General features: G+C 37.2%; 2 protein-coding genes across 2 annotated transcripts; one reads left to right on the forward strand and one right to left on the reverse strand.

The window, feature by feature from the left end:
• On the forward strand, positions 353–8,437 carry LOC109232245 (formin-like protein 5). Its single transcript, XM_019397938.1, has 7 exons — positions 353–1,612; positions 2,342–3,020; positions 3,387–4,017; positions 4,103–4,302; positions 5,431–5,666; positions 6,142–6,973; positions 8,060–8,437. The coding sequence occupies exons 1-6, from the start codon at positions 1,454–1,456 to the stop codon at positions 6,970–6,972; spliced, it is 2,736 nt and encodes a 911-aa protein (XP_019253483.1). The 5' UTR covers positions 353–1,453; the 3' UTR covers position 6,973; positions 8,060–8,437.
• On the reverse strand, positions 9,243–10,242 carry LOC109232246 (chlorophyll a-b binding protein 50, chloroplastic). The gene has a single exon (XM_019397939.1). It carries the CDS (start codon positions 10,169–10,171, stop codon positions 9,368–9,370), a length of 804 nt encoding a protein of 267 aa, XP_019253484.1. The 5' UTR covers positions 10,172–10,242; the 3' UTR covers positions 9,243–9,367.

The raw sequence follows: 11,778 nt of genomic DNA on the forward strand, positions 1-11,778 counted from the left end.
TTTTTTTTTACTGTTATACTTACAGTATTTATTACCTATTTCAAAACCTTTTTTTTAAATCTAATAAAATATGCATCAATTAATATGAGTTTCATGATAAATTATGCATTTCATTTATTATTTCTTAAAGGATACGAAAAGTTAAAAAGTGGCAAGTAAAAGTGAATGGAGGAAGTATTTCACATATAAACAATATTATACCATAAATATCTTTTTACACCTAGTGATGTGTAAATATTAAAGTCAATTACTAGTTGAACAGAAAAAGAAGAAAAAAAAAACATCAAAATTTTACACTTCTAGATAAATTGAACATAGCAAGAAAAAGCATTAAAGATAGTAAAAACATTGTCATCTGTGTTCAGACACGGCTGCTTTCTCAACAAAGAAAAATTCACTTTCTACACAAAAGAAATTTCTCTGGTCAACTCACGCGCCTTCCCTAAACACACCCTTTACAATTCTTTATTCTTTTTTATAACTTTTAGCTTCTTTTTGCTCGATCTGATAAAAACCCAAGTTAAAGATTTTGGTTTTGATGACCAATTCATTGGAATTATTGTAGTTTGTTTTTGACAATATTGCCTTCTTGAATTGACTACTTCTTGATTCGGTCAGTTAGCCTTTTGTGTTAAAGCTGAGTTCTTTTTTTTTTTCTTTCTTTCTTTCTATTTTATGGTTTATTCAGTGTTGTGTTTGATGCCACTGTTTTGAGTTCTTGCTTGAAAAAACTGAGGTGGGTCACTGAGATTTTTGTTGAGAAATTTGTGGTTAATATATTTGAGAGGTTTTCTTGAGAAGACTTTAATAGTGTCGGTAGTATAGGCAGTAAAGACTTGACCTTTTGTGGGATTTTCAAGAGGGGTGAAATTTGGTGTTTTTGAGTATTTTGCTTGAAAATCTGAGGTGGGGTCACTGAGAATTTTGTTGAAAAGTTTGTGATTTAGATATTTCAGAGGTGTACTTCAGGAGACTGCAATAGGGTTGATGGTAAATGCAGTAAAGACTTGATCTTTGTGGATTTTCAAGAAGGTTTTTGAGTTTTTTGAATGAAAATCTGAGGTGGGTCAGTGAGATTTTTGTTGAGAAGTTTGTGGTTTTGATATTTGAGAAGTGTTCTTCAGATAATTTCAATAGGGTTGGTGGTAAATGCAGTAAAGACTTGACCTTTAGTGGGATTTTCAAGAGGGAGTGAAATCTTTTGGTTTATTGGTTTATACAGTGTGTTTGATGCCACTATATTGAGTTCTTGCATGAAAATAGGAAGTTGGTCAGTGAGTTTTTGTTTGAGAAGTTTGTGATTTGGATATTTGAAAGGTGTTCTTCGGAAGATTTCCATAGGGTTAGTGGTAAATGCTGCAAAGATTTGGCCTTTGGTGAGATTTGAGGAGGGAACAAAAAGGGGTTTGGGGGTATGTTGAGTTATTCATGTTAAGCATTGCTTGCTTTGTTTATGCTGATTCAAAAGGAAATGGGGGTAAGAGGAGTAGCCCAATTGTTTTTTTTTATCAGTACTCTTTTTATTGTAGTAGCAGCAAATCCCGATAGCAAGAAGTCGGTGGAACATTTGCTGGTCAATCAAATCAGTTCCAGGGAGATCAACCAAGAATTGGTACTAACTCTCTTCTTTAGCTGATTTATTTTTACACAATGCTTGAATATTTTTTGTTTTGAAGTTGTATAGGTTTCTTTGGTTTACTTATTTATACTTAGAAAAATAGTGTGTTTGGACAGGGATAGAATGAATGTCATGGATTGCTCCTATGGAGCAGTTCGCTGAAAAATTAGCATTACTTGGTCTCGCCACTTTTGAGAAATATGTAGCAGTAGCCAGTATTTCGTCATAATGAGCATATGTTTCCGTATCCATGTTCACAAATTTTGTATTGTGTATTAATTTTCCTTCTCTTTAGCATCACTTTTTAATTTGTGAAGCATTTGATGTGCCATTTTGTGAAAGAATGGAGCAATCAATGCGTCACTTCATTTAGATGGAATCTTGAGTTCATTCCTGAGATCAACTAGGTGATTGTTGTGTTGTTCTCTCGACCAGCCAGTCCTTATAGCGAGGCACTTCTTATGCTTTTCGCTTTTGGCAACGCTACATTCTACTGGTCTATAGTTTCCTTTCACTTACCTGCTGGCAATTTCCCTATATATTGATCCAAACAAGGCATCAGAAGTTCCAAATGTTTCCCCTCAATTTTCCATACTTCCAAGTTTTTTAATTCGGACCAGCATCAATAACTCTCCCCTTACATATTTATCGGTAGTATTTTCATTTGTATGTCTTTGAGAATAAGTATTCATAAGCAATTCTGATTGTAATCTTCTGCTGCAGGCTGAAGTGTTATGGTTGAACTGTAGGCTAGAGTTATTACATGCTAATGGCGCTGTTGAAGATGTTGAGGGATCAAGTGGGAGCCACGAAATCCTTTCTAGCAGAAGACCGTTAACTAAAAATAAAGAGAAACATGTCAATATCTTGCATCAATTCACTAAGGAAGCCCTTATGCGTTGTTTGGTGAAGAAAAATCTCCTGTTTCTTATTTCGGGAGAGGAGAAGCATCCACCTACATGGTATACCAGGTGCACCGACTTTCTCTTTTCCTGGTACAATGCACCTACACGGCGTGAATTGCTTCAGGTTGGAGATGCTCCTGCTTCTGCTCCTTCACCTAATCCAGCAACTTCCAGTTCTGAAACTCCGAATTCTCCACCACCTGCCCGTCCTCCTTTGAAGCCATTTTTTCCTCGGGACTACAATGATTCAAGCAAAAGCTCAGCACCTAGTGATCATTCTTCTACTAGTCAAAACTCTACTTCGGATGTACAATCAAATAAGCGAAAAAACAACAGGAAAACAGTTCTTGTTGCAGTTCTTGTGACCGCTTTAGTCACATTTGTTGTTGTTGCACTCTTTTTTATATGCTATTGCAAGGTTTGTGGGGCTGGATCCAGAAAAGGAAGGAATGACGAGAGGCCTCTTCTTAGCTTAAGCATGAGTGACTATTCTGTTGGTACATTCACTATTCCTTGTTTCTCTTGTATATATGTGTATGTGTATAATATACTTCTTCCGTTTTAAAAAAGAATGAACCTATTACTATTTGGGGAGTCAAACAAGGTTCTCTTTGACCATATTTTTTGCAAATAGTTTTTAAATATTTTGAATTGTTATACTATTATGACTTATAGTACTTTTTATGTAGTTTCTATATATGTAAGTTTTATTTCAAATAACTTAAACAATCTATGTCCGAATTCATACCGAAAATTAGTCAATTTGACCCTCGTACTCCGAGAAGGTTCAAACAAATTGAAACAGAGGGAGTATTGATTTTTGCTTTTGGTATACTGATGTTTCTGAGATTTCAATCTTTCAGCTTCATTACACAAGTCATCAATGGGCAATGCTGGTAATCATTCAGTCAGTGACAATTCCGACGATAAAATGGGTAAAAGTTTCTATATGGAGCCGAACGGTCTTAATGTTTCCAAAACCGAGATCCCTTTGGGAACTGTTACGGGCATTGCTGTGGCTGCAGCAGGGGATTCTGCACAGATACCGCCCGGTAGGACGGGGACAAATGTACTGCCTCCACTTAAGCCTCCCCCTGGTAGGGTGAATCCTTTTGAAGACCCACTGTCTCCTGCCAAGCCAGCCAATTTCGCTGCGCCGCCGCCACCTCCACCACCACAGAAACCTTCATCTAGCGGTCCACGTCCTCCTGCACCAGGGGCTCCTCCCCCACCACCTATACCAACTCGTGCGAAGGCTGGTCCTCGGCCACCACCACCTCCAGGTCCTGGTGCTGCTCCACCTCGTCCTCCTCCCACGGGGTTGAAGCCGCCTCGGCCTTCACCTCTTGGATCAAACGCATCCTCTAGTGCTTCAGCTGAGGGATCAGGGACTGACGCTTCTAAAACTAAGCTAAAGCCTTTCTTCTGGGATAAGGTTCTAGCCAACCCTGACCATTCAATGGTTTGGCATCAAATCAAATCAGGATCTTTCCAGTAAGTGTACCTTTTTCTTGCTTGATATTGCTCTACGATTGTTTTGATTAAGGTTGCTTAATGAACAGTGCATATCATTTGACAGATTTGATGAAGAGATGATAGAGAGTCTTTTCGGATATGCTCCTGCTGACAAAAACAAGAATGGTTCAAAGGACTCTACGTCCCAAGATGCTTCCAAACAATATGTTCAAATTATTGATCAAAGGAAGGCACAGAATTTATCTATTCTTCTTAAAGCCTTAAACGTGACAACTGAAGAAGTTTGTGATGCTCTCAGAGAAGGTGATCTCCTGTTCCTTTCTTTCTTATTCAGAGAAATGAAAGAGTACTATTGGCTTTAATTATCACGTGCAATCAGATGAAAGGTAGAAAAGTTTTTAATTTAAATACTTAAATAAGCTGTTTACTCGAAGGAAAGCCATTTAAGATGTTTTTTGCTAATTTTCTTTTGATTTTCACTGATCACCTCATCATTCTCTTACTTGGCTACTCAATGAAAGCATCATGTACAACTACTTTTAATTGTCTATCCCCCTCTGATAAGAAAGAAAATTGTTTGTAAGTCCTATAAAATTTATTTATATTAGTATATCATGATCTCTAGTGATTTCCAGCAGACACAAAAATATTAGGTGATTGTTTCTCATCTGCGTAAGCCCATGTGGGAAGAATTACTCAGTACCTGATGAAAGGTGATAGGTACTTGTTGGAATAATTAAGGTGCGAGCAAGGTGGCTTGGACACCACTGTTATGTTATTAAAAAAATGATTTTCTAATGGTTCTACTTGCATTCATCCTTATCCTAAAAGATAAATTATTTTCTACTGTATTGTCTGTTGTCAAAATGTTCGAGAAAAAACTATTTGATGCTTACCCCTAACATGAGTTTGCTTCTATGTTATCCCATTTGTCTAAAAAGATACGATAGTTACCATTACAGAGATTAAGAGAAGTTTAAATGGATATCATACTCGAGATTGGTGTAAAAGTAATCAAAATGTGAAAAGTGAAATGCTTACTTGCAAAGGTTTCTCGTCATGGTAAAGACGATATAGGTAGCTTGAGTTTATATTTTTTTGAATGTATATGGGAAGGTAGGAGTATGTACTATCAGTTGATATTGGTCACTTTGTTTTTACATATTTCTCTCTTTTCCTTGTTAACTTGAGCAGCAGTGTTAGGTTTGCCTTTTGCCTGAAGCATTCAGAAATAAAAAATAGCCCCGCTTCAGCACAGGTCACTATAATCATGATCAGAATGATTATACTCTTGTATGAAGAACTTTTACATCCTTTACTGTCAAGTGGCAAAGCATTACTATACTTGTATTTTAATTTGGTGCTATTTCTTGGAAATGGGAATATTGGTTTTTGTGCATTTGCTGTAACTAATGTTTTATACTGACTCAGGAAATGAGCTGCCTCCTGAACTCCTTCAAACTTTGCTTAAGATGGCACCAACTACTGATGAAGAATTGAAGCTGAGGCTCTATAATGGGGATCTCTCTCGGCTTGGGCCTGCAGAGCGATTCTTGAAAGTCTTGGTTGATATTCCATTTGCCTTCAAGAGGCTAGAATCCTTGCTTTTTATGTGCAGTCTTCAGGAGGAGACATCAATGGTTAAAGAATCATTTGCCACTTTGGAGGTGAGATAAATGTTCCTGATCGTGATGAACTGTTGGATTATTTGTAAATATTCCTATCTTGTAGTTGTTTTCATATTGGTTGAAGTACACTAAACCAGGGGTGGAGCTACGGGTTCGGACGAACCCACTAGCTTTTGCTTATACCCCGTGTTTTATTAGGAATTCCATTAATTATGTATAAATATTTAATTGCAAACCCGGTAACTAAAACGAGTTATGAGTTCGATGGCAAATTCAGAACTCATAAGCTTTAAATCTTAGCTCCGCCTCTGCACTAAACTACTCTGGATTCGGTTAAAGTTTAATCTAGGTCAACTTGTCAGATTAACTAATGAGTTGTAGGAATTTCATTACTTCCAGTATATTGCTACATGCTGTTCTTCCTCTTTCTCCTTACATTTAGAACCTTAATATTCTTTTGTTTTCTAAGGATATACTGACATTGTTGTTTGCTGCATCTTCATTTATGCTCCAGGCTGCTTGCACGGAACTCCGGAAAAGCAGGCTGTTTCACAAGCTCCTTGAGGCTGTTCTAAAAACTGGCAACCGTATGAATGATGGAACATTTCGTGGTGGTGCTCAAGCATTTAAACTTGACACGCTTCTGAAACTATCCGATGTAAAAGGGATAGATGGGAAAACTACGTTGTTGCATTTTGTTGTTCAAGAGATAATCCGTTCAGAAGGTGTAAGAGCTGCCCGTTCCAGGGATCGAGGCAGCAATCTACCCGAGGATCAGTCTCAGGAATCGGAGGAGTATTATCGAAGTACTGGTCTACAAGTTGTTTCAGGTTTGAGTAGCGAACTTGAAAATGTGAAAAAAGCTGCAATTTTAGATGCGGATAGCTTAACAGGCACGGTGTCCAAGTTTGGTCACGCACTCAAAAAATCACGGGATTTCCTAAATTCAGAAATGAAGAACGTAGATGATGAGAACGGGTTTCACCAGACCCTAAAGAGTTTTGTGCAGAACGCTGAGGTTGACATCATGTGGTTACTCGAGGAAGAAAAAAGAATTATGGCTCTAGTTAAGAGCACGGGTGACTATTTCCACGGAAATTCAGGGAAAGATGAAGGTTTGCGATTGTTTGTTATTGTTCGAGATTTTCTGGTAATTTTAGATAAGGTATGCATAGAGGTGAAAAATGCTCAGAAAAAGCTAAATGGCACGCCAAAGAAAGAGAATTTGGCAAGTAAAACTTCAGAGTCCACCAATTCACCGTCCCTCGATCTCCGTCAGAAGCTTTTTCCAGCTATCGCCGACAGGAGAATTGATGATTCTAGTTCAGATGATGATACTCCTTAAGGTAAGGTTTCATCAAGGTGAATCGGCTTTGTATTTTTCCTCATTTGCTTGCTTCAATTTTGTCTGCTTTAGGCGACACCGGGTCTATTAATTCTAATTCTAGGCTTAAAAATCTATAAAAATAGATGTATAAGGGTAAAATCACTGATTTAACGTACTTGTTTATCACTTTTTAGTTCATGACACATCATTTATCTACAAATTACTAATGAATACTGATAGCTTAAAAATGATGCATTTACTAAACTATTCGTAAAATAGGGTAATTTCTACTACATGAAGTTGTTGACCTACCTATTAAAACATACAATCTTAAAAGCAGAGCAAATGATTAAAATATAATATGTTGCATTCAGTATTATATACTTTCAAGTATATGATATGTTGCTAGCCCTGAGAATCAAATTCAATAGATTTGCCTATGACTTTTACTTTATCATGTACTCGAGCAGTTTACGAGTCATAAATTTTTCTTTTTATGTTGAAAGCATGAATTAAGCGGCCGGGGGGGGGGGGGGGGGGGGGGGGTTCATTTTTTTCTGGAATGAAAAATATAAAACTACAGTATATATTGTCTATGATAGTACCCAAGGATGTAACGGTTAATGAAGTGGGTTGAGAACCATAAGGTCTCAGGTTCAAATCCCAACAGAGGCAAAAACACTATGTGATTTCTTCCCATCTGTCTAAGCCTTGGTGGATAGAGTTACTTGGCACCTGTTGCTGGTGGGAGGTGGTAGGTATCCCGTGGAATTAGTCGAGGTGCGCATAAGCTGGCTCGACACCACGGTTATAAAAAGAATGTAGTCTATGATTCTATGATGTTAAGCCAACATTTGTATATACACCTATGACAACCGCGCCTCAATTCCAAGCTAGTTGGAGTTGGCGATATAAATCCTCGGTATCATAAATGCCTCATTTGGATTCATAATATTGCAATTCTACGTACTAATGAGTCTTCTAGTGAGCGCTATTCTTCTTGTTAGTATTACCTATACAGATTTTCAGGTTCCATTGTTTTCTATCTTTCGCTAGATATGCCTAGATAATATACTAAGATTACTTCTTTGTCCGGTTGGCGCAGGTATCCGAGGGAACGAAGAAAGCTTGTTTAAATACTCATTCATTTTAGAGATCAAGTATGGTAGATAGGGAAGATTCAGTTGTAGCAGAGAGAGATCGGACAGAAGATATGCTTACAAATTCTACCTATTACATGCTTCTTTATATATCAATATTTCCTTTCTTGAAGCTCCTACTTGTAGTTAAAAGTAGTTAGGAAAATTCTCATTCATTTTTTTTCCTAGTTTAGCTTGTAATTCTTTGTTTCAATGTAATTGAACAAAGTAGTTCTGTTGATTATTACATATGGTGTCTCAGAAAGTGGTCCATTTCATAATGTGTTATGTCTAATGCAGTGTTGTCAAAGGCCAAAAGCGATGCCGCCTATTGGGGTGCTTAATGTGGTCCATTTCATAATGTGTTATGTCTAATGCAGTGTTGTCAAAGGCCAAAAGCGATGGCGCCTATTGGGGTGCTTAATGTGTAAGTAGTGCAAGAATTTTTTTACATAAATATAGCTATAATTTAAGAATAATACAGTCAAACTTTTCTATAATAGCCTCGTTTGTTCCAATATTTTTTGGCTGCTATGTTGTTATAGAGAATATATATTATACATAATATTAAAATCTGGTTCGAGAAAAACTTGGCTTTTATAGTGAATGGTTGTTATATAAGGATGCTGTTATAAAGAGGCGTGACTGTAATTCAAAGCACCAATAACAGTAATATGGACAAAGGAATTTAAATGTTATAAAATAGTGAAATCTTTATTGTTCAGTGTCAATGGATGGTGATTGAATTGAAGCTCGTGCTAAGCGAGGCAAACCGCTCATCTTGTTTTGCACCTTGCTTCAGGGTTTAAGCACGCTTGCCTTTGACAATATTGATCTCTCTGGGCAATGAATTTTTGTAAGGTATACAATATTTTACTTTTCTAGTTTAAAAATATGTGAATCAATATATATATATATGTTGTTTGTAAATTCTTTTCATAATCTTTAGAAGCAAGAATATAGGCTTTTTTTTAAAAAAAAAAAAAACAAGAATATAGGTGTGTGTAATAAGTAGAACAATGCCTAAATAACTTTCATTGCCCCCACTTTTGACTTTCAATATCAATTTTCTTTGTTGTGCAATTTATTAAAAGGATTTGTTGTTACTATTATGGAGTATTTGTTATAGTAACTCTGAAATGCCAAGTATATTGCCCCCCTTTAACATGTATATTTAATTCATGGAAAGCACATAACATGCAAGTGAGAATGACAGAATTGACTTCAGTATTTTACAATAGCACCATAAGAAAAAGTGATAATTTTTAAGAATTTCACTTTCCGGGGACAAAGTTTGTGGCATAGGACCAGGCGTTGTTGTTAACTGGATCAGCAAGATGGTCAGCAAGGTTCTCCAATGGACCTTTTCCGGTGACGATAGCCTGAACAAAGAATCCAAACATGGAGAACATAGCAAGTCTACCATTCTTGATCTCCTTCACCTTGAGCTCAGCAAAAGCCTCTGGGTCATCAGCAAGGCCTAATGGGTCAAAGCTACCGCCAGGGTAGAGTGGGTCAACAACCTCACCAAGAGGTCCACCAGCAACACGATAACCCTCAACAGCTCCCATTAACACGACTTGACAAGCCCAAATGGCCAAGATACTTTGTGCATGGACCAAGCTTGGGTTGCCCAAGTAGTCAAGTCCACCCTCGCTGAAAATTTGGGATCCAGCCTTGAACCATACAGCCTCACCGAATTTGACACCATTACGAGCCAAGAGCTCAGGAAAGACGCAACCAAGAGCTCCAAGCATGGCCCATCTGCAATGGATCACCTCTAGCTCACGATTCTTAGCAAAAGTTTCTGGATCAGCTGAAAGTCCAGCAGTGTCCCAACCGTAGTCACCAGGGAACTCACCAGTCAAGTAGCTTGGGGACTCACCGGAGAATGGGCCCAAGTACTTGACACGATCAGGACCATACCATGGGCTGCCAGAAGAGACTGGCTTCGCCTTGGTCACAGTCTTCCTCATGGTGACTTTTCCATTTCCACTGATCTCAGAGGAAGATGGTGAGAGTTTCACCGCCTTTCCGGCAAAAGAAGAGGAAGAGAGAGCCATTGTTGAAGCTGCCATTGTTGTGGAAATACTCTTGAAAATGCAGCTACTACACAGAAAGAGTATTTGATTTATGGCTTGACTTTAATGGGCTTGCACCAACTGTATATAAATAACTAGGTAGGACCAAAGTCCTCATCCTATAATATCATCATCTGTTTTATAATTGGTGAATGAGAATTTGCTAAATTTTTATATTTTGGTTTCATGTCCATTTGGCAAAGTTCAGCACCGTTAAGCATGACTAGATTCTTTTACATGCATTATGTTTAAAAAATCCAACCCAATGCAGATTTCCTCTCTTACAGCCAACCCAAAATAGCCACGTGTAACAGTGGATTTTTGAAATATCCACTTGACCAGATCATAAGAGTATAACCTCATGGCCATGCACAAGGAAAGTGAAAAAAGTGTAGGCCCTAGATATTACCTGCTGATATTGTAGAGGGATAGAATGAAGGAAAAACAAATTCTTGCTTTTACCTTAAAGATCTAATGGTTAAAGATCTAATGATCTTTATGAAATTGTAAACTAAAGGATAGAATACCAAAAAGGGTTGTGGTAAGGTTTCGGGTTCGAACCCTGGGTATGGAATCACCTTTACTGGAGAGTGTTTTACCCCCTCCCCTTCCACCCTAATGTAGGACTTTTCGGCGCGAAACTAATATAGTCGGATCCCGTGCGAATACCTGACACCAAGTGGAAGCTTAAAAAGAAAAAAGAAAAAACTAAAAGATGGAATCATAGAACCTATAGCCCGTTTGGTCAAGCTGCAAAAATCAGCTTATTTTGAGAAGTGTTTTTTCTAAAAAGTACTTTTTTTAGCAGTTTATGTTTGGCTAATTAATTTGAAAAGCACTTCTGAGCAGCAATTACTGTTTGGCCAAGCTTTAAAAAACTGCTTCTAAATGTATTTTTTCTCAAAAGTACTTTTCAAAAAAGTATTTTTGGAGAGAAGCTACTTTTTTCTACTTCTCCTCAAAAGCATTTTTTTTCTTTCAAAAACTTGGCCAAACACCTTAATTTTAGAAAAAAAACACTTTTGAGCATCAATTAGTACTCCAATATTTAAATGAGAATGATTAGGACACTGCGCGTAAAAATGACTTGGGACTATTAGAGAAGTTGAAATAGGCGCTGCAGAGCCAATTTAAATTCAAGCTACGCATATAGTCCAACTAATATTGTTAAACCAGGTTGCACAGCCAGCTTCTGGCAATGCAGAGCCAGAAAAATTTTCAAGTAAAAATTGAAGTTTCAAGTGTTTCAAATTCTCTTTTGTCTCTGCATTATATTTAACTGAGGCTTGAAAATTAAAATGAGTCCTTGTATTTTGCATTTAATAATAATAATTAATTATTATTATTATTATAAAAGTTAAAATTCCAAAGGACATGACTACATATTCCGAAAGAAATATATTTATAATCTGAATAGTTGCAGGAATTAACTACCAACACTCCCAAATTTGTATCAACAAGCTTCTTATTTCCTCCGATCTCCTTACTCTTCAGTTGGTACTTGGTACTGACAAAAGCTTGGCCAAACAGGCTAAAGTACTTGGTACATCAATAGAAGACTCAATGCATCTCTAAAATTTCCTCATAAACACATTATTTGCTGA

Source organism: Nicotiana attenuata, chromosome 9 (genome assembly GCF_001879085.1).
Source record: "Nicotiana attenuata strain UT chromosome 9, NIATTr2, whole genome shotgun sequence".
Taxonomy (NCBI): Eukaryota; Viridiplantae; Streptophyta; class Magnoliopsida; order Solanales; family Solanaceae; genus Nicotiana; species Nicotiana attenuata.